This window comes from Malaya genurostris, chromosome 2, assembly GCF_030247185.1.
Source record: "Malaya genurostris strain Urasoe2022 chromosome 2, Malgen_1.1, whole genome shotgun sequence".
Taxonomy (NCBI): Eukaryota; Metazoa; Arthropoda; class Insecta; order Diptera; family Culicidae; genus Malaya; species Malaya genurostris.
The window spans coordinates 192,088,744-192,116,703 of record NC_080571.1 but is presented as its reverse complement, the minus strand read 5'-3'; the positions used below and the strand labels follow the sequence as shown (position 1 = coordinate 192,116,703).

Genomic DNA, 27,960 nt, shown 5'->3' with positions numbered 1-27,960 from the left:
GAGTGGCGACAGCTGTTCGTTTGGAATGACAGCTCCCAGTTCCAAACGAGCAAACGACCTGTCAATTGAATGTAAAGCTAATGGAATGTTTTGAATTGTTGCCAACATTACGGATGAGACGTCGTCACTCTGGTTATAGGCACTCTAATTATAGGTATCACTTCACGGTGAAAATCAAGTGAAGTGAATGTGTATTTATCACGAAAGTCGCTTCGGAGGAAAAAGTAATTACTTTTATGAGCTTGTGGTTATTACGAACATCACATAATTTATTTGGAAAAATGATTTTTTTCACTACAGTGACTACTTCAGTGTGCGTAACAGTTCAGTAACAGGGAAAATCAAGTGAAGTGATATAAGTGTGAAGTGAAAGTGGAAGTGAGAACGGTTATTAGGGCCTGAAACTCTTTTTAAACGCCAGTAGAAGACGAGACAATCAGTGGGAACGTCTTGACAGGGTATTTTGATTATTAGAATGAAATGCAGCTGTATGGATCGACTCGGTCTGTGCCAAAAGGAAGAGAGAAGAATGAAATGCAAAATCGCGGTTCTGCACGTTAAGGAAAAAACCAAAATCCCGAAACGACATTATCATTCTTGTTGTCATTCAAATATTTTTGATAGATACGTAGATAGCAAACGAAGTGCCTGGTCGTGTCGTCGGACTCACGACGTAAAATACACTGGTGGCGTGGTAAGATAGTTTTGGTTGTGTTGGTAATTTTCTCACGAAATTAAGTATGGCGCGCCGGGATTCAAGCATGTAAACATAAACAAACGACCAGTTCAGATCGGGATTTCACTTCTAAGTTACTCCAGTTGTCGCGCAGCCTTGCGAATCTTTGGCACTTATTGAAAATCTGGAAAATTTTTTCTTCAAGGACTTGCAAGGTAACGTCGAAATATAGAAAATTTTACACACATCCGATTCTGTTCATTTCGTTGGAGGAAGGATTTGGCGGATCGCACTGTGGTATCTATTACAGTTATTATGGATAATGGAGTGGTTATGCTGTGGGTGGCATTTCAAATGCAGGTGATGAAAACGATTAGCGGCCCTTACACGAGCATTAAAAATTGAAACATCCCGGAACAAAACACCGCATTTCACTGTCAATATTTTCGCAAACAGAATCAACTCTAAATATTTTCATAAAAGCAACTCCCGAAACGTCATTTGTTTACGTTTTTCTTCTTCACGTCTCTCTGTTATTCCAAAATAAAATGACAACCGCACTAACACATAGAAAAACGTGATCACCAGGTATTTTACATCGTGCGTCGGACTCACCCTCGAAAAACACGATTTCATTAACAAAAAATACAACCTGTTGCTACAAATAGTTATTACAACTTTTAGACTGATCTTGCGAATAGTAACAAAAAAACGAGTTCTTGCGTTAAACTCAAATTTAGAGTAGGAGTTACTCAATATCATTGATGATAACTACTCAATTTTTGACGTTTCCATGTATCATTTGAAAATGAGTAACTAGTACTCAAACTTTGAGTAACTTTTTCTAAGCGTGTAGGTCATCAGAATGCCCGCATAGCGTTTTGGCTACCTGGGCAGCCATGGCCACCAGACGGCTACCAAAATTGATTCAGTGACGGTTGTCAAATCCAATTTGACAAAACAAAGTCGCTTGTATCTAAGTTAGCCGAGCGTTTCCATCTTCTCACCTTCGCTGAAAATGTCAAAGATTTCAATGTGGAAAAATCCTGGTGGATACGGTTGTATCGTTTGAGTTGTATATCTGGCAGCGGTGAGGCAGTCGGTCACCAGAATGTCTGCCAGCCATATTTTGTTCGCTGGTAGCGTTTAGTCAGCCGTCTAGCAGCCATGCTCATGCGGGTGTCTGCCAGCCATATTTTGCCAGCTGGCAGCGTTTAGTCAGCCATCTGGCAGTTATGCGTATGCGGGGGTATATGTTTTGAACCTTTTGGTTTGAAATTGAATATATTTTTGGAAGTGTGCATAAAAAAGAGAATACAATTGTTCATTCATTATTGCACAAAACGTCACTTCAGCTAGTTTAGTTTTCGACTTTTGATGCAGAAATTAATTCAGTAGGTAATATTGGTGGAACGCGGTAGTTTTACAGTGTAGACTTTTTAACGTCTGCGAAGCATTCTCTAATAAGGTGATAAATATATATATATATATATATATATATATATATATATATATATATATATATATATATATATATATATATATATATATATATATATATATATATATATATATATATATATATATATATATATATATATATATATATATATATATATATATATATATATATATATATATATATATATATATATATGTGTATATGTATATTACCGAAAGACACCCCATATCTCTTCCAATAAAATAAGAATACGTGCGAATCTTTACTGTGTGAAAATTTCAAAGATGAAGTATTTTAATATATATTAAGTAAATTCGGAAGCCGCATAAGTGACCGGTTCGGGTTTATTGATTTAGAGCAATATTCCACAGAAAAGCTTTGTACTATTGATTATTTCACTAGTTAATTGGATTATCGAAGAGATGAGAAAATGGATGTGAGAAGGGGAAAAATTATTGATTACATGTGACACAACCAGCAATTTAATAAGAGTATATATTCTTTCTATAGGGGAACATGAGATATTTTTATTGTCTATTCGCTGTACTGGTACTGGTGACAAAACAAAGTTTTGCCGATGACAGTATTTCGGTGGACAGCCCAGAAGATGTAACTTCGTTCGACAATTCTCGTAATGACCTGAAATATGAAAGCCCGAATGCTGAACCTGCCAAATTTTATTTTGCCGATCATTTCGATAATAAATTTGAATTTTCAAAACGTTGGGTAAAATCACAGGCAAAAAAAATGGATACTGCTGACGAGATAGCAAAATATGACGGTGAATGGGAGGTAGAATTACCTCTAAGACCACTGCTACACGAAGACTTGGGATTGGTATTAAAATCAAAAGCAAAACATGCCGCAATTTCTGCTCTACTAGACAGACCGTTCGTTTTTAACAGCAAGCCGCTGGTGGTGCAATATGAAGTTAATTTACAGGAAGGACAGGAGTGTGGTGGATCGTACATCAAATTGCTGTCAGCTGGAAAAGAAACCACAGATCTTAAGCAGGTATGTTTTAGATGCTAAATTTGTCAATGGCACAAAGACCTATGAAATATTAATCGTTAGGCATAAGGTTATTCAATTAATCCCCAAGACATGTATAGATGAAAATTGCAGACATAGTGACAAAATATTCAGAAGTAGTGTCACCAATTTTTACCGACATTTCGCGTCCAACGAAAGTTTCAACTAGTCTAGATAGCATCCGTGGAACTGAGCCTTTCAATTTTGCCAGAGCATGATACATTTTATCAAATGCCGCAAACCAATCGGGTCTACTTAATGCCCTATCTCCATTTTCTGGATGATCAAAATGTTAAAACAAGACTGGTTTTTGTCGAGTGTTTAGGCGCGAACCTGTGTTGATCGGTAGAGATGTAATATGAGGTCTAGCATAACATAAATTCATAAGAATTAGCTTAAAAGGCTAGGAACTACACTCAATCACACAGTACCAGGATAATTCGTGATGACATGTTTGTTTCCTCTGTCGTGAATACGACATTACTATGAGGCACCTTTACAAAATTTACACTCAGAGAGTGATAAGTTATTGATCTAGCGTATCAACTATGAATGGGCAAAACTGTTCATTTGAAAGAACCGCTCAGAACATGATTCTTCTACCCAAAGAACTACTGTTTGGTATCAACGAGTATCAAAATCTTAATAATTTTGACCGTGTAGTGAAATTTCATCGGATTGACGAACAAATACATCTTATGAGTATTTCGTGCACGGCCGACGGTTTCGATCGTTGGACTACACCCCGAATTTCATTTAGTAGCAGATCTGTTGCGTTCGCTGTAGGAAAACTTCGCGTAATGCATAAAAACGCATCGCTCTGCGTAATATAAAGTTTCACACAAAGAGGAATCAAAAAATATATGCTGATTAACATTTCTTTGCTTAGTAAATGCTTGCCTGTGAACAAAGCAAGTCGTCCGGTGAGGTGATGGTTGGATTGTAAAGTATATGTGTTTGCTCGCTGAATTGTCAGTGGCTTTCTCCGGACAGGGTCAGCTTACATGTCGGGTGGAATCCGGCGGAAAACAAACCTAACCAAGAATAGATTCACTGGGTTCCATTTATTATATAATGAAAATAGTAAACAATCCAGACGCGCGTGACCTTTTTTTTTGGCTATTTTAAATATTTTTATATAATTTATAGAATAATTATAAAGCTTTCGGATGATTTCAATATGTCACTACAATTAATCAACTATTTTGTCGAAATCCCATTCACTCGTTTACTGTCTAGCAGCAAAGACATCATATTAACAAGATATCCAGCTCTCACATTTCTCGAACAAATCATTGGCAACATCCTTTTTTGCGAGCATGTCGCCCTCAGGTGAGTCCGCATCGAATCTCATACATAGAAGTATAGGGACGAGGAATGTCAAATTCGTGCGCGCCAAAATAGCAGGGCTGCGCACCCATACAATTGACATGATATGTTGAATGTGATGCCATGGGATGGCGTTGTTGAACTGAAGATTGATTTCGCTCCAAGCTGACAGGGTCTGCTAGCAGGCAGTTTCATTTAGAAAATTTAGGTTCACAGCCTATGAACCCCAAAAATATTGAGTTGCGCGCGAATACATTACTGAAATTTATACTAACAAATATCCTACTCCCGTGACACTTGTGAAGTGCGCAGTAGTATATACGCGATTCCTTATAGGCGATCTACATTCAAGCCTGGCCAGCGCAGGTACTGATCAATGGATTCTGGGGTTCCCAGAAGATGTACATTGAAGGATGATTTGCCAGTCCCAGGTCTGACCATCTAGAAACTAACAGGTTAGTTTAAAACTTTCTGAGATAGATTTTCCGGGCCCAATTCGGAGCACTTGTATCTCGGTGATTTGGTAATCAATTTGCCACATTTAACTCGGTTCGAAATAATTACTGAAAACTGAATTCATTTGTCGACGGTGACTTGCGAATGGATTCTTCTTCTTCTTCTTCGAGACTTCTGATGGCGTCACCTCACTTGAGATGACGCCGATTGATGGCACAGCGATTTAGCTATATTGCCAGTTAGTTTTCGTTTATAGTCCAATGGACTTTCTTTTCACTGGACTACAAGTGAAACCCTCGCTATGTGACAACGTGGAGTCACCGAAGTACGGATGGAAATCCTTTCTTTCTCGCGAAATACTCGCACTAACACGATTCGACGTGTTCACTCGTTGAGGGTTTCACTGGAAGTGCGAATGGATTCAGTTCAAAGTTGTGACATGAAGATAACCATAGATACCTATTTTTCATAAAATATGGTAAAAACAATTAATAATCTTTTAGCACTAGCCCATAACAACTAACTGTAATCCAGCTGAATGGTTAATAACTGACATGGTCTGATTTAGCAAAATCCAAACTAAATGTAACAAGAACAATAAATTGTTATGTAGTACCTATTTGATCAAGTTGTTTTTCCACCTGGACTAAAACAAAAAAATTCAAAATAAAATCCTGAAAGTTATATTAATGCGGCCTCCTCGGCTTAATAATAAATAGATGGACAGACTCACATACAGGGTAATTTTTTAAGAGCTTGAGAACTTTTTTAAACAATAAAACGCATAAAATTTGCAAAATCTCATCGGTTCTTTATTTTAAACGTTAGATTGGTACATGACATTTACTTTTTGAAGATAATTTCATTTAAATGTTGACCGCGGCTGCGTCTTAGGTGGTCCATTCGGAAAGTCCGCTTTTTTATCGACAAATTTTGTTCAGCGATGAGGCTCATTTCTGGTTGAATGGCTTCGTAAATAAGCAAAATTGCCGCATTTGGAGTGAAGAGCAACCAGAAGCCGTTCAAGAACTGCCCATGCATCCCGAAAAATGCACTGTTTGGTGTGGTTTGTACGCTGGTGGAATCATTGGACCGTATTTTTTCAAAGATGCTGTTGGACGCAACGTTACAGTGAATGGCGATCGCTATCGTTCGATGCTAACAAACTTTTTGTTGCCAAAAATGGAAGAACTGAACTTGGTTGACATGTGGTTTCAACAAGATGGCGCTACATGCCACACAGCTCGCGATTCTATGGCCATTTTGAGGGAAAACTTCGGAGAACAATTCATCTCAAGAAATGGACCGGTAAGTTGGCCACCAAGATCATGCGATTTGACGCCTTTAGACTATTTTTTGTGGGGCTACGTCAAGTCTAAAGTCTACAGAAATAAGCCAGTAACTATTCCACCTTTGGAAGACAACATTTCCGAAGAAATTCGGGCTATTCCGGCCGAAATGCTCGAAAAAGTTGCCCAAAATTGGACTTTCCGAATGGACCACCTAAGACGCAGCCGCGGTCAACATTTAAATGAAATTATCTTCAAAAAGTAAATGTCATGTACCAATCTAACGTTTAAAATAAAGAACCGATGAGATTTTGCAAATTTTATGCGTTTTATTGTTTAAAAAAGTTCTCAAGCTCTTAAAAAATCACCCTGTATATAACATTATTAGATGCAATATCATATAGTATCAAAGATAAACTCAATCAAAACAACAAGCGTCTGATCGCTACACGCGATGTAACTATGACAATGTTCATTTATGTGTTAATAACATAAAGTTACAATATGAACGAAATTGTGGAATTTTGCTGCGTATCCAGTTATTCTTAGTTTACGAAAGTGAGAATAAATGTAAGGAACAAAATAAAATGTTTCACATGTTTTCTTCCTTGTATTGTTACCATCGTATTTACCGACACTTTGCGAAGAATATCAACGCTTTTCAACGAAGAATTACACTATTACTGAGTCTACTGGTTCAAGATTACTGATTCAACATTTCTTGATCAAAATTCTCTTTCTCGAAAATTATCATCATAATATTAAATCGTTTTTTTTTGTCCAGGTTTATATCTTGAGGTTGCTCGTTTCTAAAATTGATCTAACTTTGAAATCATCATCATTCACTTCCAGTTGAAGTGTTTATTTTATTTTATTTTTTCAGTAGTGGTGTGTCATCTCGAGTTTTTTTGCAACAATGCGAATAGGAGAACCAGGGTACTGGTGAGATATTTCCTTAGAGATATTTTACATTTTTTATATTTAGAATGTCTTATTTTATTTCTCCTTACTGAAAATCAGCTAGACTAAACTGAACTGATTATTCGGGGAACGTTTGATCAGTGAATCTATTTTTCTTGGGGTTAAACACTAAGTTCAATAATTAAATTATGAATTGATAGCGAACCTCCCGCTAGTTGGCTATCCGAAGTTTCACGAGTTTCTGAAGGAACTTCGTATTTTAGTAGGAAGCACCAATTAATACAAAACGCGATAAAATTGCAACGTTTTCTCGGTAGCCGGTTATACAGAGCAATAAACACATAAGAATATGATTGGAAAATTTACTAACATCCCTTCCTGTGATGCATGTGGAAATGCAGAGGACTCCTCGATTTCTAGTAGCAACATGCATTGAACTATCAGAATCAGATAATTGGCTCAAGTGGCACGTTCCCCTAGTTATGTGAGGGCGATTTTTCTGTGTTTTAACGAATTTTTATTATTTAATACGAAAAAATGTAGTTTAGTCCAAAATAAATTATGTCTCTCTTTATTGCATTAATCGAAGTGTCTACATCCAGAAGAAAACATTCTGGTCGAAAAAGGAAGTTTCATCATTTTTTATTATGAAGGGAAGTATAAAAAAGTATCATAAATGAAATTTTTGTGTAATCTTTTCTTTCATTACTCATAAAAAAGGCTGACACAGTTTTCAGTGTTAATTACATAATCAATGTTGTGATGTAAAACGAGGTGAATTCTCAGCAAACGAATATATTTTATTTAAAACAACTAAAATAATTTATACATTAAAATGTGACTTTTACTGAGAGCCATGATCGGAAGTACAGTGTCGTAACGATAACAGCTGTGCGTGTTTCCTGCACGATAACGTCAACGGGCTTTTGACAGTCATCAAAAGCTGTGAGCTACCGGTTGAACAGTGTTGCCGTTAGTGTGGTCCTCCCAACCAGCGTTGCCCGGTCATTTTACCAAAAATCTGTATTTGGGGCAAAAATCTATCTGGTACTTATGTTACGGGATTCTAATACCATATCTGTATTGCGGTATAGAAGTCAAATATCTGTATAAATACCGAGAAATCGGTATACCTGGCAACGTTGCTCCCAACATCTCCCCTTTTAATAGAGATGATGAGGATCATATCTCACGGGTACTCTTATAGTCCGCGAAGAGTAGTGTGAGATTACCGCTTCTTGTTGACTCGTTGTGCGTGTATGGGAACGTTGTAGAATCTCCCTAGATTCGGTATTCTGGGGAATTGAGTTCTCTGTATTCGTTGTTTGAGTTTCCAGAATAATCCCTTGAGACGCCTGCCCAAGTGGTGCTGGACGAAGTCCTCAGGTATCTAAAAGAATGTTCAGGGGAATATCGGTTGACTGCTGCTTGTCTGAATTTTCAGATCCATAGCGCCTTCGTAGTTGGTTGCAGTGAGACCTGATAAGGTTTTGCTCTGATGATAACCACACGTTGCAGATTACCCGACCAATTCGTTCTAGCACCTGTCCGGACTCCCAAGTCCAAGTATTGTTGCGATGAGCTTTGGCCCAAACCGATTCACCAATCAAATATTTCCGACTTTTGGTCCCATGCTTTCGGTTGAACTGTTCCTGCTTGGAGTCTGCTGATTTGTAAAACGCTGTAGGAGGCTTCAATAGGTCCAAGGATGTTCGCAATCGTCTGCCCAGCAACAATTCTGCTGGTGTCTTACCCTCCGGTGTACTACGGCATGGTGTGGAGCGATAACACAGAAGGAAAGTATCAATTGCTTCCCGAAGGATCTCTCCCACCGTCATAATTTTTCTGAGTGTCCGTTTGAATGTGTCCACAAAACGTTCAGCAAGTTCGTTTGATTGTGGATGATACGGTGGTGTTTTCAAATTAAAGATGGGCAAAACAGTTCATTTCAAAGAACCGTTCAGTGAAGCAGAGTTCTATTAAAAGAACTAGTTCTCGAGAGCCGTTCGTTCGTTCTTTTCATAGTTAATTTGCCTGTTGAATGACACCGAGATCTCATTAGAACTGAGGTTTCGTAGATTCAAAAAGGTTTACGCGAGCCAAAAAAGTCCACGACTTTCAACTGAAGAACTACCGTTCTCAAAAAAAGAACTATTGATCATTCATTCTTTCAAATGAACTAGTTCTTTTGAATCGTTCGCGAACGAATTGGCCATTGTCTGTAATTAACGTTTCCGGCATGCCATGCCTCGAAAAAATTTCTCTAAACATGGTTAACGTTGCGGCCGTGGTGATTCGTTTAGTAGAAATAACTTCCGGCCATCTGCTGTACGCGTCCACAACAATCAGGTAATAGATTCCATCTACTGGTCCGGCGAAATCGCGATGCACTCGCTGCCATGGTTGCTGTGGAAGAGGCCAACTCCCGCCAGAACTTCAAGACTCATTGTATGTGTCGAATGCATGCAGCTTTCATGATCATGCTTTCTTGAAAAGACGACCAGCTCTGTTTTCTCCGCAGAGAATTCGATACCCAGATGAACAGCCCAAACAGACAAGTTATATAAAGTATCTTGCAATGGTTTTTGCAGATCAACAGCTTTGGATCCAGTAACTGAAACCACACCATCATCTGCCAATTGTCTTAGTTTGCATGGGGTTACTATCAATGTCATGTACGTAAAAGTATAGAGGAGCGGAGATCCATGCAGCTAATTATGAATGTTGCCAAATCGCCATGTGAAAAATACATGCTCCTTGAATGTCTAAAAATACAGATGCCATTTGTTGTTTTTGAGCGAAGGGTATTTGGATGTCAGACGAAAGTAATGCAAGGCAATTATTCGTCCCTTTATTTCTTCGGAAGCCAAACTGAGTATCTGACAACAAACCGTTCGTATCGACCCAAGTGTCGAGACGTCGAAGAATTTTTTTTTCTAACAATTTTCTGATGCAGGACAACATCGCAATGGGTCTATATGAGTTGTGATTGGAAGCTGGTTTCCCCGGCTTTTGAATGGCGATAACTTTTACTTGCCTCCAGTCAGGTGGAACAATATTTTGCTCAAGAAACTTGTTGAACAATTCCAACAAACGTCTCGGGCAGATTCTTTACCAAGTTGAATTTAAATCTGTCCAATCCAGGAGCGTTATTGTTACAAGAAAAATGACGAATATTTCCTCGCAAAATCAAATATCCATCGGTTCGAGTATTTCTCACTCTCATTTCCTACGTTACGATTCCTCATTCGTATGGCCGTGTTCCAAAGAGTGCTCATTGAGGTTTCTTTTGACAAATCTTCGACAAAATGTCTCCAATAGTTACATTTCTTGGCCCGAAGTATGCTCTTGTACTTGGTTTCTAAAACCAAGAATTTTTCATAGTTTAGAGTAGTTCCCTCTCCCCGTTTCCGTCTTGCAAGCATTTTGTTTCGCATGTTTACCATCGGAGCACTCTATGTCCCACCAAGGGTTGGGAGTCTGCTAGTCGTTGGACCAGGGAATCGTTTGATTTGGGCTTGTGGTGCGGTTTCCAGAATCAAGCAAACGAGGAAGTTATATTCTTCAAGTGGGAAGAGCTCTTCCATTCAATTTAAAATACTAGAGATACTACTTTGGTATTTAATCCAGTCAATATGTTTTGTCAAATATATTAACTGTATTAGCAATGCATTTGTTACTGCTAATTTAGATGATGATTGGTAAATGATCCTTACCATGTAAATGAGGAAATATTTTCCAGATGAATCTAGTCGAATTGAAGTCCAGCAAAGAGATAAATCAAATGCACTTGGACTTGCAGGAGGTCTTGGGATCCGTGTCGTACTACCCATATTTAATACTGATTGTATCATTATCCATCATATGATACAAACTCTGAGTGAATTGGAGATTGAGCTGATAACTGCTTTAAAAAAGTGCTAGCTATTGGAAGGAATGCCGTTATGAGCCTTGGGTAGTACCTTCACTATTTCCGTCAGAGTCAGATTCATCTGGCTCCACAAGATTTGAAAAACCGTTTTCGGTTTCCAAAGGGGGGACAAAAAATAACCTGTTGATTACAGATTAATTGAATAATTGACCGAACACAAATAATTCAACGATTACCGTTAGAAATCATCGGTTTGTTATCACTAGATGTGTGTGATGTTTTTATAACGAAAATATGTATTTTTACGTTACTACACTGTTTGATTCAATTGCGCTCACGAGAGCTCCGCAATGCCCGATGTTTCAAAACACGGTTTGACGGATCTTCAAGAGTACGATCGCTTCTTGGCGTACGTACTGAATCATTCCGAAAAATGCGGTATTTCGTTGCTCCAGTACGATTACCACATCCGAAGCTATCGTATAAATGTGATGCATTCTGTTATGCTATTTTTTCCAAAATAGAAAATATGGCCTAGCCTGCGTACTTGGTTTCAGACCCTTTACTCAGTTTGTAAAATGAAATTTGAAAACAAAATTCAACGATTGAGCCAGTTTGTTATAATTTGAAGTGAACAACACTTATTCATTTTTATATCAATTTATTTTGTTATTTTATGAGGTGTTTAAACCGTAATTAAAAATGCTCACTCGATCTTCGTCGTTTCAAAGCAGAATCACTCGTTTCTCGCTTAAGTCATCAGCAATAATCTGCCAACATTTGTTGTTTGCTTCTGCCGTAAAAGCGCTGTTAAATAAATGTCATTTCTTGATGAAAACTTTCGTCCTGTTCTTCAATGAATTTACCAGGATTCTCCGGGAAGATGTTCAAAGGCGAATGCAAAAAATGAATTTTGATGGCTATTCTACATACCACTTCTCCGTAGGCTTGCAGGAATTCATTCACAATGGAAACGTAGTCATCACTTCTTTTCTTGCCCAAAAAGTTGTTGCATAGTAAAATGAAACCCATCCATGCTCTTCTTTCAACTTGATTTAATTTTTCAGTGAAATTTTCGTACAACGCTTCATGAAACCTAGTTTTAGGTGTAAAGGCGGTAAAATGATTTTGTCAGCTCCTAAAAAAGCCTTGGTATTACATTCCTGTAGTGGAATTTGACCTTCTGTTTTTAACAGACTTCGCAGCCGATCCAGAGTGTACAGAACCATTGCATGGCTGGTGCTACGATTCTATTGACACTACGAATCCTTCCATGTCGGGGCTCGAACATACGACAACTGGTTTGTAAGACCAGTGCCTTATACATTGAACCGCCAACCCGGGACCAACCCGGGAGCTCCTACCAGTGCAATATTGATAACGTTGCTTTTTCCGCTTTCGCAATGGCCACTCTCTTTGATCATAGTGATTTTTTGCAAGACTATTCCATTCACAAAAATAGCACGGATATATTGTATAACTTCCTTGCACCCCAAAAAGAATTGTTAGGACTGTAAGGTCTGAGACAATTTCCCATTGACGCTTATAGTAATTAATTACTCTAACGATCTTCGTCAGAGTCTCGTATGCCTCTTTCATGCTTGTAGAATATGCCAAAATTACAGATGGTAATTGATTTCCGTTGTGTAATAACATTAAATTATTTTTATTAAATTTACTACCTGTGTTAACAGACAATTTTTTTATTGCATAAGCATGATTGCAGAAAGATTCACTTTTGCACGATTCATAAATGAATAAGCGCCAATTTTTCGATTGGTGTTGTTTTTCAAAGCATTTAAACATTTTGTCAAAATCACTACAGTATACGAGATTTTTGTCAACGCCATCAACTTCAAAATTTCCATTGAATATAATTCTTTCAGTGTTTTTTTTCTTTTGGATGTTATTTTCAAGCCACTTTCTACAAGATTCCATTGTTTCAATCGTGATGACAATGTCCCAAATCACGTATGATGTCATTCGTATCCAAATTCGAAACAAGATGCCGCTCTGTTGTTGCCGATCCAGTTGGGATAAATGGTTTATCATCATACTGACCATCAGATGAAATTTCACCATTTTTATCTGTTTTTACTACAGCATGATCCTTTTTTCTCTCTTGGAGATGGTTTTGTAACAGTTAGTACATCAGGATACTGTATATTTTAACATGTTTTGAGAGATCTGAAAAAAATCTAAACAAACTGATAATAAAAAATGTAGTATTTTGAAATAACTATAAATTGTGTAGGTCGTAGACTCGAATACGAGAAAATTTTCTAAAGCCCTTTTCCAATCGCATAGCATAAAACCATAAATCAAATAAGCATAGATTTCCCAGTGTAATAGTAGTGTAGTTGAGCAACCCGTGACAGCAAAAGCACCGTCTGGTGGAGAATGGGTGCATAAATGCACCTAAAATGCATGCATAAAGTTGCCTGCGCATTTAACACAACCACAGTAGCTTATGGAAAAAGTACACCCGTTTCTCACTAGAGGTGCTGTTAGTGTCACCGTACAGTGGGAAATCTATGTTTATTTAATTTATGATAAAACCCATAAAACCGACGACACGACCTGCCACTCGTCTATTAAAACTGTATCGCAAATTTAACTACACCTCAGCAACTGGTAATGTCAAAATTAAATCGCTTGAAAAAATATTGAAACTGGCAACAAGAGCCAAAAATTGTTTATTTCGAATAACAGAACCATAGTTACCAATGTTGTTCTGTTGAAAAATAAAAAAATAATTTAAAATGGTACCGATATGTGATTGTGCTAGCCGAAAAAATGTCTATCAGTTCTAGGTAAGGTATTAAAAAAATATGCATTACGAGAGCTGTTTAGAATAGTTGTTTATTTTCAGGTTACCCGTTCGAAAGCCGAACAACAAGTATAATACAAAAGCTGTGCTGCAAACTAATTGAAACTTTTGGAAAATTTTAAACTGATATTATCCCAGAATACCTGTCCAGCTGCTTGATTTTTGTAAATGAAAACATTTTATCTCATTTATTCAATAATACGTTTATATTAAACAAATGAAGTGTCCGTAATCGACTCATCTCCACATTTTATTTCATACATACATAAACAATTGCTTTAAAATTTTCAATGCATTAGTTTAAAATATAAAATGAAAATTGTAGCGATGTATTTTCTTGTAATGCATAGACCACATTTTGCTGACAAATGTAGCATCGATGTTTTTACTTTGGATGTCTATGAGCGATCGCTGTTTTGTCAAGCGTATCAAATATCTCCGTATGGAGTACCAAAGCAGAGGACAGTGGTATAGCTGACGAATGTAGCAATAAAAAAAATTTTAATGTAATTGTAAAAATTGCTCGTGTTAATCGATAACGTTCCGGTTCCCTCGATATCAGTAGTGCAGCGGAATATGTTTTTATGCCTCATGAGTGATCGATTCTTGTTCCCGGAACCAGAATGGATCGGTGGTTCAGACAAAACAGCAATATATTCATCACACGAAATCTAACCGTATCGTCCCTTAACCGACCGAGTCAATTTGAATTTTTGGAGATTGTTCGCTGCACTAGATACGGGAAACCTGAACCCGACCCTCTCGTTTGTACCACCTGTAGCAAACTTCTGAAGACAAACTCTTTGTTTATTTATATTGGGACTCCTTGGAAACTAGTTCGTAGCAACTAAACAGTGTTGCTCGATAAGATTGTTTTGTCAATAGCGAGGGACCGCTCAATTTATGGTAACTAATGGTAAATCATGAACGAACAATTTTGAAGCCGATTTTCCTTCAGAGTACAGGGTCGTGTCGTCAATAAAACCTTTTTCACACTAAACAGTTATGTACGAGCATGTTTGCTTTGATTTTCGATGTTCATACTCCCTTGTTTATCGTATGCATTTGAAAGGCAACATAAACAAAACATGATCAATACAACTATTTTTTTGATGTGTCATTTTTAAAATGTTAGTTTCAGAGGAATTTCTCAAACAAACATTAGCTCATATTTGGTACATTAATAGTTCATTGATTGATAAGAAAATGTATGCATTAATCGATTTTTTTTACATTTGGCTTATGGCTTTCATCACGCCGCAAACCGTAGTGTGATATCTGACATACCTATAACTAGCTATAATGAAAACTAAAATATAAAATAAAGATGCTGTGATAATTACACTAAACATTCAAATTTTAGTAGTGTTTCATACGATGATCTGTTCAATATTACTATTTATTATGTTCTCACCATTTAGCAGGCGGGATACGGGTCACCATCAGATAGGGATCAACCTTACAGTTTAGCGTTGCCAGGTCATTTTTCCAAAAAATGTCGCCGGAGCTCAGTTGAGTAAGTAAAAAAAAGGTCCTACGACAACCTTCTCTCATGCTTATCCAAGCCAAAAACGATAATCCGTTTTTATCTGTATCAATTATCGGTATTTTAAGGCTGTGAACCATTTCGCGGTTAATTTTAACTTTTGGTTAAAATCTGACACTTGAGTGGTTATTCTTATTTGGTGTCGAGTAGTTAAATTTGACTAAAACTGTGGCCCATTTCAAAATTTGACGGGTGGAAAGTTATTTGGGTTTATTTTGCACTGGAAATAATTTCAACTAAAGAATTAGTATTAGAATTTTCATTGCGAGATTCTTTTCAGTGTTGGAAAATAACTATCGATCTGTCAAAAATAACCATGCTCTCGAATTTGCATATTGTCAAATGATTAAATGATCAAATTATGATTATATATATATATATATATATATATATATATATATATATATATATATATATATATATATATATATATATATATATATATATATATATATATATATATATATATATATATATATATATATATATATATATATATATATATAGAATTTATTCTCTTTTTAATTTATTTACAGTTTGGAGATAAAACACCTTATACGATCATGTTCGGGCCTGACAAATGTGGAAACGACATTAAGTTGCATTTTATTTTCCGACATGTGAATCCTATCAATGGAACCATCACCGAAAAGCACTGCAGGAAAGCAAAGTTAGTTCTATGCGCTGTTATAAAAAGCAGGTGTAAGGCAACGGAGGTATTTTTGCCACTTTCATGAATTTTGGTCCGGGGTACATATTTCAGAGTTTCAGAATTTTAAAGATTATTCAATTCTTCGACATATTAGGCATGAATTTGCACTTTATTTTTCATACAAACAGGTTTGGGAGCCGGGCCAAAATGTGTTAGAATGGTCAAAATACCTCCGTTACCCTACTAATTCATTTAATTAATCTTTTTACTTCTTATAGAGACCGCCTGGATGACCCATTCAAAGATAAACAACCTCATCTCTATCAACTCGTTCTACGTCCAGATAATACCTACATAATTCGTTTCGATCACAAGATTATCAATGAAGGATCGTTGTTCACAGAGTTTACACCTCCGGTTAATCCTCCGAAGGAAATTGACGATCCCGATGATTTTAAACCGGAAAATTGGGATGAAAGAGAAAAAATTCCTGATCCTGATGCACGAAAACCTGAAGATTGGGATGAAGATGAACCACCACAAATTCCAGATCCAAACGCTTCTAAACCAGAAGGATGGCTTGATGATGTCGAAGAAATGATTCCTGATCCCAATGCAGAGAAACCAGCTGATTGGGATGTAGAAATAGATGGTGATTATGAAGCACCTTTGATTGCCAACCCTGTATGTGAAAAAGCTGTAGGGTGTGGTTTATGGAAAACTCCTTTGATATCGAATCCAAATTACAAAGGCAAATGGCGGGCACCGTTGATCGACAATCCAAATTATCAGGGTAAATGGGCTCCTAGAAAAATTCCTAATCCAGACTTTTTCGAAGATCAGAATCCCTTCAAATTGACAACTATTGTAAGAAATTGAACATCAATCACAATCCTATAATAATTTTAATATTCTATCTTATAGGCTGCTGTTGGTATTGAACTGTGGTCTATGTCAAGTGACATACTATTCGATAATCTAATTATAACTGACGACGAAAGTGTCGCACGAGACTGGGCATCATCAACTTATGATTTAAAACGAAAACTTATTGACCGTGAAGCAGTAAGTAACCTCTTAAATTTTTAGTGTACAACTTTCAACGACAAACATCGTTATTTTTTTTAAATTATTGAAAAAAATCAGAAAGTATGTAACCCAAAAAACACGAAATCAAGTTTTTCTGTGGTAGTCTGTCGTAACGAAAACTGAACTGAATTTTCCGCTGGATAGATGTGCATTTTGTCCCTACTTGGGTAACTCTAACCAAAACGTAGTTAATTGAAGGACGTCACGACACCACATGGTCTTACCTAATTTTTTCTCCTCTTCTTATTTAGTATGTTATTCTAATCAACCCAACGCGTCGCTCCAGAGACTAGGTCATCCCTCTAATAAGCTCACTCAAAAAATCCGAGTTATTCTAAACCATGAAGCTTAAAAAATATCTACACCAATAATTCCATCCCTAAATAATTCAGTCATGAACATAATACAATGGCTTTGTTCTTGCAGAGCTCACAAGACATTAATACGCCGAGCGATGACTTCAAAAAAGTTGATATCATCAATACCATCATATTTTGAGTTGAAGATGTTAGGAAATGCCAAATCACTATTGAAAATATTTTCAAACGAAATTAGCCTATGTATGATATATCATACGCTGGGACAATACAGTATGTCTATATTTTGAAAATGGTATTTATATACACTAGTCAATGTCCTTTAAATAGTACTTGTAAAAGTACTATCGGAGATGAAGGCACAATATAAACACAAATATTTGGAGCATTTCTTCCAAAATATACCATCGTTTCGGTTTTTGCGGATTGTGATTGCTAATATAATTATTTGTATATATTGTATTGTAAGCTGCAATAAACAATTTAATTTGTCGATGCCTTTCATTCAGCCTACATGGGCTCGATTCTCGACCCCGCACACAGGGTCAGAAAGTTTTTCTGGCCCGAAGTGGTGAATGACTTTAAGGTTAAAACCTGTGTAATCGAAAATCAAAAAATAACTTCATTTGTTTCCTTTTCTTCATTTTTAGGAAAATGGATTACCAGATTTGTATTTGTATGATAATTAAGATATTTGTACGATTTGTTGGAAGTATCGTAAGCTCATTTGATAGTTTTTCCAATGTTTAATAAGTTTTGGAGGTATTCATACTTCCTTTTCTAAGTTAGCGTTCTACTCCATATTCGCGTAATCGTCAAATCCTAAACGGTCCCTATCTTTATCACTATTTTTTACAGCCATGTTTTTGAATATTCGACATTTCGATAATATATAACAATATGGATTTGATTTGCTGATGGCAAGAGATTTTCGAAAGACTTTAACTTATCAGACACTTCTGATGCTCGAGTTTATCGGTTAACGGTACGCTTTGGAAAAAATACTGCTGTATTATCCCACCGTATGATATATCATACGTTCAAATGTTATCAACAATTTTTTATTGTTTAACATATATTTTTGGAATTTCGCTACAGAAATGACTAATTTGAATATTTGGTAATGGTTTGTCAAAAGATGGAAGCATTATTTATGGTTTTGAACATAATATTCAAACGAATATGTTGCGTACTTTTCTTTGGTCTTTTGTGTGAACTTTGCAAGATTATAATACAAATAAAACGTTGACACTTGGAAACAATTTTAATATACAAAGCAATTAGAAGTGTACACTATCAACTAGTGCTCTAGTGAAGTCGTTAGGTAATAAACATCTAAAGTGAACATTTTTTTGTATGATATATCATACGCTAGGACATAATGGGTTAAAACAGATAATCAACAGTGATGTGAATGCTCCACCCATCATTTGGGACAGTTCACCAGGGTTTGGAATATCCATTCACCGGTGAATGAATATATAGTTTCCATTGCATTGTGAGCGAACAATTCCACCGCTCACAGAGGACGCCTTTCCAGCCAAAAAGAACCACACAAACAAAACGCTAGTGGAAGCAAATATATTCCTCATATGCACAGATGGTATAGTGTGCTTAGAGTCTTCATGAAGCACAGTAGCCGTGAATATAGTTTGCTCTCTCGTGGTCCTGAACGTCGTTCTTGTCACAAACACTTCATTGAAGGCTAACGATCTTCACGGGGCTAGTAAGTGATGAAGATTATATACTCAGTTTTCGCTAACAGGCTGATGACTGGCTCTCCGACGCGAACGGCTGTTAATGATGACTTTATGCCACGAAAACTGTTGCATATCACTTATTCAACTCGTGTCAAGTTAGTAGAGGGTAAGAATTCTTAGTTATACTTGAATATTATAAACAGAAGTAACAGGAGCGAAGCAATTCGCAATGGCGATCTGGTGATCTCACCAAATACTGCAAACAAACAAACGCTTCGTTTGCTGGCTGTTAAAGAGAAACTAGCTCCTGAACTCTTGTTACTTGTGTAAATCAAATTCCTGCTGAACAGTGTTTAATTGGGTTTAATCGTAGTAGTGCATGGGTAGGATGAAGAATAAGTCTTTTAATCAGTATTCCGCGTATTCCATTTTTTCGTTGAATTTTCATTGTGTATTGCTATAAGCTTCGAGAGCTGTAAGAAACACATGTTACCATTACAGCAAAACCTTTACTCTAATAAACGCTCGAGCGGTGGCAGTGCACACCTGTATGTGCAATTCTGTATAAACAAATGTGAATCGCGTTCGGACCTCGAAGAAACATGCGACAGTTAAGAGCCAGTCATCAGTCTGCTAGCAAAAACTGAATATTCAATCTTCATCACTATCTTGCACCGTGAAGCTAATTTGCTTGCAGTGAATTATGGGGCTAGAGCTTCTCTCTTACCGAGAGAAGGAGAAACAGTAGTAGGGGTGAATATTGTTCGCTCTCTTCTATTCTCGTGCATGGACAGCCACTTCAATAAAGCAACAAGGCTCACGCTTCCTCAAAAGCGACATGGTTCATAAAGCAGGTATATTCATGAATATCATACACCGTGAAGCATGTATACTCATCTTCACTGCTTCATTCATCCAAACCCTGCAGTTCACATATTTTGAGAGGATATGAATTGATGGAGTTTGTGATCAGTACAAATATGTACATAGTCAATACAGATCACCCCCGTTGGTACGATAGTTATCTGCATGCAACTGGCATGAAGCCAACATTTTTGGTTTTTTGGTTCTATTTGGCTATTTGGTTCTATTATTCATTATATTAAATGCAACGACATTTCAATGGGTTTCAATTGTATTTACATTGCAAAATCAATATGAACATGTCAATCAATATGTCTTTTGAATCCGGATTAAGAAATTTATGATTCTCAGGATCAGACAATTCTGAATTTCTTTTTGTTCCGGATTAAGAAATTTATGATTCTTAGTATCAGACAGAAATTCATTTCCACAATCGTGCGCTGTGCGCATCAAAATAGTATGAACGCAATCTAACATATGGTTGACAACAATTCTACTACAATAAAATTTGTTGGCTTCAAAAATTATCATTCAAAGCTGGGAGTTGGTGTAGGTAAACGTCCAACTTTGCGAGATATAAAAGAGAAGATTTTGGACGTAGCTCTCTGCTCTAACCGAATTTGTCATGTGATGATAAATTGGCTTGTCCCCGATGAGCTTGAACATGAATTATATGTTAATAAGTATATCTTTTTTTATTTATTTGAACTTTTCGTTGGCTATTGTCACATATTGTTACTGGATTTTTCGGATACTATCAAATAATTGAATCTCTTATTGACTTGGACAATGTTGTTGATGAGTCTAACTCACTCAAAATTACAGTATATGAAGTATACAGTATATTTTGTGTACTTAGAATTGAATTCATGAGTTTGTGCCCAATGCGGAGGAGTTGTTTCAAAAGGCTTGGAACCTAAACCCAGATACATTCATTGAATCTAAACAAATGTTGTTAGACCAATTTTAGCTTTGGTATACTTTGTCTAGTGGCAAAAAAAAAGTTGCGACAGTTCAATCAAAGCTAAATTACTTCTAAAGGGTGGTTCTAAGAGTGATGACGGGAGTGACCACGATAGCTCCTACTGATGCGTTCCTTTACATTAAACCACTGCATGTGTTCCTGAAACAAGAAGCATTACCTTGTGCAAACAGTCTTGAGGTTACTGAGTTTTGGAACAGACACTGATTACTATCCATACTCGCTTGTGGTCTCAAATTTTCACTTAAAACGAGTATATGCTCGCAAGTGACCAAACTGCAACATTCGCGTACTGTTATAGGTTAAAGATACACGTGTTTTTAGAGAAGTCGATAAAAACGTGGTTTTTCAATAAAACAAGAGCTGTTTTTGTTTCAAATAATCGGGAGTCGAGGAAGTAGAAAGTTACCGGAGAAATGACAGGACCTGGAGATCCAGATCCAGTAGGCGGATCGACGCAAACGAAAGATTACGGAAGACAATGGCAGACTTTTGAATACGAGAGCATCGACAAAGGACCGTACAGATTAATTGTGCAACTAGCAGAGAGAAATGAGAATGTTGTAAAAAACAAGCTCGCCGTGGGAAAAATTCTGTCACAGAATAATGAATACAAGGAAAATATCCTCAATCTCGAATCGATGGGAAGAAACAAAGTGCTTGTAATCGTAACAAATTCATATACAGCAAACCATATGCAAGCTAACCAAGCAATTTGGACACAAAACTACAAAGCGTATATCCCGAAGCACTTTCTCACTGTTTCTGGCGTTATAACCAGCGTACCAGTAGAGATGTCATCAGAAGAAATTATGGATAACATAACCTGTACTGTACCCATCCTAAGCGTAACTCGACTTCATAAGTTCGAGAATGAGCAAAAAATCCCTACGACACGGATTGGGGTGACATTCCGTAGCAATCAGCTGCCCACGGAAGTCCGCATGTTCTGCTGCACAAACAAAGTTAAATCTTTTGTCAGTAGAGTCATCTTCTGCCAAAAATGCTTGCGATACAACCATCGCACAAATAACTGTAAAATTCTACAATGCAATATTCAAAGTATAGAGAAAAGTTATTATAACAGAGGAGTACTCCATTAGATTAATATCTGATAGTTGGACAAAGAAAGAATTCGAAGGTTAAAAATACAAAATTCCTTATTACAATAACTATTTTTCTTCAAGAAGTGACGGTTATGGAGGAGCGATAATAGTCGTTCATCATTCGTTATACAACAGATCCATCGAAATCGATATATATATATATATATATATATATATATATATATATATATATATATATATATATATATATATATATATATATATATATATATATATATATATATATATATATATATATATATATATCACACTCATACTCACAAAGAGAGCCTTCGTCAATCGGAAATATGTAAAGGAAAGCATAACAAACCTGGACGCTACGCGAGTGAACAGTATATCTACTATACAGCAGGAAATGAAAAAAATTGTAAAGAAAGCAAGACAAAAAACCATTTTTTACCCAAATTCTGGTGGTCGACAGAAGTGGAAGAGGCATGGAGGAGTAAGAATGAAGCATGAGGAAAATTCAATCGTTCCGGCATTAGCGATGGTCTGCCTCAAGGCGACGTGATGTCACCAACTTTATTTAACATCTACACTTCAGAACTACACGATATCATAGTAAACGGTGTAATCCTGGTTCAATATGCGGACGACTTCTTGGTGATTGTTGAGGGAAAAGATGAAGATGAGGTACAGCTCCGATCTCAGGAATATCTGAATATGTTCAAGGACAAGGCGGAACGGCTCAATCTGAAAATTAATATAGACAAAACGAAAGTCATGCTATTTAAAAGGAATAACAAGATACTTGATGTTAAACCAGGAGATATCGCCTTAGAATCAGTAAATACACACAAGTTCATTGAGATGACATTGGATCGTACGCTAACATTCGGAGCTCATATCAGAGAAATTGAAAGAATAGTAACAGGACGACGCAATATGCTAAAAGTGATAAGCAATATCAGGGGCGGAGGACACCCACAAACGTTGGGTTTAGTATACAACGGAATTGTAAGAAGCTATCTGGAATATGGGGCTTCCATATATGCAAATTCTTCGAAAAGCAACCTAGATAAGCTAACAATAAGAAACAACACATGTCTAAGAAAGATCACCGGCTGCTCGAAAACAACACCGCTAAACACCTTATGTGCCATAGCGAGCCAACCTCCTCTGCATTTCCGCAGAAAGCTTATGATAGCCAAAGAAATAATAAAGCACGCACAGTTCCAATCTCCGGTGTGGTCGCAGGTCCAAAAGCTCACACAAGCAAACAGCAGAACATTGGCAAAACTAATCGTTCTAGAAAAAGTTTTCATTACGTATAACGAGACCTTTGATAGGATTGCAAAGATGAAAGCGGTACATCCGAACACACAAAACAGCCTTGAAGTTGAAACAGAATTGAATGAAAATACGTGGACGAAAAAGTGCACGTCAACCAAAACTTGAAAGCATCTCACGTTAGGTAAGCTGCACGGCCATTACAAGAACCATCGGAAGATCTACACAGATGCTTCAAAGAACAACGAAGTCTGCGCAATTGGAATGTTCGACGAAAGTAATAATTTCAAACTTAGCCTTAGATTAGAAAACAACGTATGTACGGAATCATATTGAAAAAGCAGTAATCCTTACTGACTCGATCGAAGTCAGGTTGCGAATATATCAAAAGACAGGTACATGCAAAAGAAAGGGATGAAATCACCCAATTCATCATCAAAACAGCTGAACAATTACATACCTGCATTCAATGGATTCCAGGACATGTGGAAATCGATGGCAACGAAAAAGCGGACAGGCTGGTGAAGGCTGGACTACAATCAGATTATGTAACCAGAAACAAGATACTACATCATGACGCATACAACATGATAAAAGACGACATCACAGCTGATATTCAGAAGTAGTATGTTAACTACACTCAAGAACAGGGTAAAGGAAGAAAATTCTTCGAAATACAATCCGGAATCAACCCGAAACCATGATTTTACAACTTAGAGCTCAGCAATACCGAAACAAGAACCCTAAACAGACTTCTAGCCGGCCATGACTATTCACCCTTTTGGCTTAGCAAAATGGGAATCCAAGAGGAAATGTACTGCGAAATTTGTGAATGCTTAAACACATCAGAACATATAATTTTCGATTGCGCGAAATTCCTCGTACAAAGGAACAAGCACAACCTTACACAATTTTTCACAATCAGGAACCATAATGATGAAAATTTTGAAAAATAAGAATAATTTGCTTTTGTTGGAATTTTGTAAATTTTTATAATAAGTATTCATCACACTAGCAAAATGGATGGCAAAATCTCAATGTACCATTAGGATTTCACGATTTACATTGCTTTCGATAAGAAATCAGTACCCTAGCCGGCAGTATACATAACTAATTGAAATAATCATTGCTGAATTTGAAACCCTGAAGATGATCTGAATCGAAGTCAGCTCACTACAAATGTCACATTGATCTGCAAGAATCAGAACAATTGTAGGATTTCTCATAGATTAGTTGGGCTATTGGAAATAAAACTGCCAAAAATCCGGAGAGTTTATCATGAAGAACTCATACTTTCTGATTTATTTATTTTTCTGATTACTCCACGAGAGATGCCTAGCATTTAGAATCCTATCAGGAAAAAATAGATCGATATCTTGTGCGTTTTTATAGCTATCATTTGATTTATTTGCTCATCAACGCATTGAAAACATGCTGCATTTCAAAAATAGGATGACGACGGATGTACCTATTGTTTATTGGGTAACAGATACATTAATGACATTTTTTTGTTTATTATTGTTGTTCCTTATTCATTTATTTTCCACCAAAAAACAGTGATGGTATTTCACTAAAGTGACACACCAGTGCGTAAGTTTCATTTTCACACTGCGGATACATTTGGTGTGCTCCAAACAAAAAGGAAAGCGCACTTCTTCCCAGTGTCCATTAGACAGACTTTGAGTGTGTACTTGTGTTGGAAGAAGCTGGTGCGAGAGAATCATATTCTCTTCGCATGAATCGCTCTCACGTGCTTTCGCCTAAATACACCCAAGTGATCACTGGCGCGTGATGGTGAGCGAACACTTCTGTGAACTTCAATTAATAGAGAGTAGATCTGACTTTGCTATGAAAAACTTGCAAGGAAAAACTTGCAAGGAATTGTTTTTGTTTTACTGATTTCGTATGCCCCACGCATCTTCCACGCAAACCATACACCAGAATGCTCACCGACGTGTACATCTCTGTGAAAGTATCTGCATCCACCTCAGAGAATTTGATAGCTCAGCTCTAGCATTCAGTGCGATTCAGTGCTAGAGGTATAATAAAATAAACACGCGCACTCATGATGCGTGCACACTTTATACAACAGTGTATATATGTAAAAGAGAAGAGCTCTTGTTGAAGTTGTCAGTGCGAGGGAAAAAGTTTTACTTGGTCTTTGTCACACAGAGGAGATGGACTTCTCTGCCAAAAAATAATAAAAACAGTCATGTGCGCTCGGAAGAAATCGGTTACGTGTAACCAAAACCCCTAGATGACTAGAAGAAGGCTATATGCTTTTCTTATATGTACTAGTAGTAATGAATATTTCCTATCTATACATCGAGATATCCGAAAAGTACTTCAATATTCAATTATCGGGTCTATTATAATTTTATTTCTTTGAACAAGGAAATGTTCAAAGCTTGAATTAAAGAAATATTTAGAAAAAAAAACCTAAACAGAGGCGATTTGAGCCTATTCCAAAAACCGAGAATTATTATTACCTGGTAAAGCCTTTTTAAAATCTCATAATCCTTTGGGAATTTATATTAAATGTGCAATTCGGCACCTGCAAAACGTTCACATTCTTCCAGGGAAGTCTATTTCATATTACTTTTATTCTTCCCTTCCCACAAGGAAAATGACGAGAAGGTATGGCAGGGCACACATTTCAAAATAACCAGGGGAACGTGTCACTTGAACTAATTTGTTTTGATTCCCGATTCCTTGTTTGATTGAGGTTGTTCGTAGAGAAGCGATCTTGCGACCTCCGAAATACTAAATGATCAACTTGAAGCAGTCGCTATAATCCGCGTGGAGAGTATTACAGAGTTTAGTGTAATTTGATTTAATCATCTTTGAGAAATCGATGCTAGTTTCATTTCAAATTGTTCGGCCATAATTTGTTACATTCACACATACACACACAACCAAAAACAGGTCCAGGTCTGATCTACTTGCTACAGAAATTTTATTAGTGGGTTTTTGGTCATCGTTTTAGACTGATTATGCATTGTTTCTTTCGGACAATAGTATAGTGACACGCAGAGCTCATGCGCGCTTCTGATCGGCTACCATGCTGGACGATTATTCTATTTAAATTCGAAGGTCGATTATTTAAATAATTCATCTGTTCACCATTCTCTAGTTTCATTTTTGAAATATGCCTATTAGAAATCAGAACAAATTGGTTCAAGTAGCACGCTCTCGTAGTTATACGTAGATTTGTACCATGCTATGACCTTATAGTATGGGAGGAATAAAAGAGGCATGAGAACTTAATTATTCGGAGCATTTGACCCAGTATGAATAGGTCAGTTGAAAGTGGCAGCCTTTTGCCAGAAAACCTCGTGAAAATCGCTTTTTTTTTGTACTCCGAACATAGAAACAAATAACTTTTCTCATTTATTTATTCAATTATTTTTTCATTATATATTCATCACTATATTCATGTATTTATCATTCCTTGGAAAATTCTTCAACTGATCGTTGTTTCACATCCTTTTACATATTACTACTCTACATATTAAGCAGTATTTCTAATGCTTCATTTTGCTTTCATTCTTCTGAATCATATTAAACAGAATACTCTTTGGGATCGTGTAATGAGATATATGGGATACAAACCCAGCTACTGGTTGGCATATTTTACTTACTGTTCCATTCCACTTATTGCATATATTTGGTTCTTAATTCGACGTCGAGATAAAAAAGAGGTTTGGGAAAATGAAAAACATATATAGTAGAATGCTCATGCTAATATTATTGACCCTGTATCGCTAGTTTTGTACAGAATATTGTATTTTTGCTTTTATCTAGGAAACATTTGTCTCCCGCGCCTTGAAGTTCATCAATGAAAATCCATGGATGTGGGCGGTCCTAGTGGTAGTCTTAGGTTTACCTCTAGCGATTATTATTTATTTAGCTTGTTCTCCAAAGGTAGGCAAATTGGTGCTAGATTCGATTAGTCTCGATACCGGTTGATTAAATTTTATTAGATACAATACACGTACTAATCTTTTATTCTCGTACAGGGATCGTCACAATCGGTATCGGCTCGGACTAAAAAAACTGATGAATATCTACCAGATAGTGACGAAACGGATCTTCACACAAATAGCAAAGCTAACCTCAACTCACCCAATAATGATAAAAGGACAGAGATAGAAGAGCCAAGTATTGTAGATGAGGAAAACGGGAATGACGATGAGGACGACGAGGATGAGGATGATGAAGAAGACGATTTAGATGAAAAAGTCGTTGATGCTAACGACGCTGAATATGAACTCCCGAAAGAAACAAGCCACAGTGCCAAAGAACTGGAGGGGGGGGTCAAAAAACGAAAGCCTAGAAGAGAATGAATCGGTTCCTTTCATCATGAATTAATGTTCACATGATTGTTTTAAATAAGTTCAATACCAGCTTGCAATGTAATATTAAGCTTATGGATTATTTTTATTGTATTATTATTTCGACATCCTGTTATACAAATAATACCAATATCTGTAGTAAATCGGAAGTAGCCTCAAATAAATAAGTAGGTTCTTTATACAATCATGTTTTCAGTAAAACTATTCAAGTGGTACAACTATTGAAAATTTG

General features: G+C 36.7%; 1 protein-coding gene across 4 annotated transcripts; it reads left to right on the top strand.

Moving 5' to 3' along the window:
• The first annotated feature begins 1,961 nt into the window (after positions 1-1,961).
• Positions 1,962-27,912, top strand: LOC131432917 (calnexin-like). Of its 4 annotated transcripts, none has more exons than XM_058599509.1 (7): positions 1,962-2,074; positions 2,649-3,152; positions 15,949-16,082; positions 16,343-16,931; positions 16,989-17,129; positions 26,943-27,074; positions 27,393-27,912. In XM_058599509.1, exons 2-7 carry the CDS (start codon positions 2,655-2,657, stop codon positions 27,717-27,719), a joined length of 1,821 nt encoding a protein of 606 aa, XP_058455492.1. In that variant the 5' UTR covers positions 1,962-2,074; positions 2,649-2,654; the 3' UTR covers positions 27,720-27,912. The 4 variants fall into 4 exon arrangements, with proteins under 4 accessions (XP_058455492.1, XP_058455493.1, XP_058455494.1 ...); XM_058599510.1 differs by having other exon boundaries at positions 1,974-2,070; XM_058599511.1 differs by lacking the exon at positions 26,943-27,074 and adding an exon at positions 27,178-27,297 and having other exon boundaries at positions 1,997-2,144.
• The last annotated feature ends 48 nt before the right edge of the window (positions 27,913-27,960 follow it).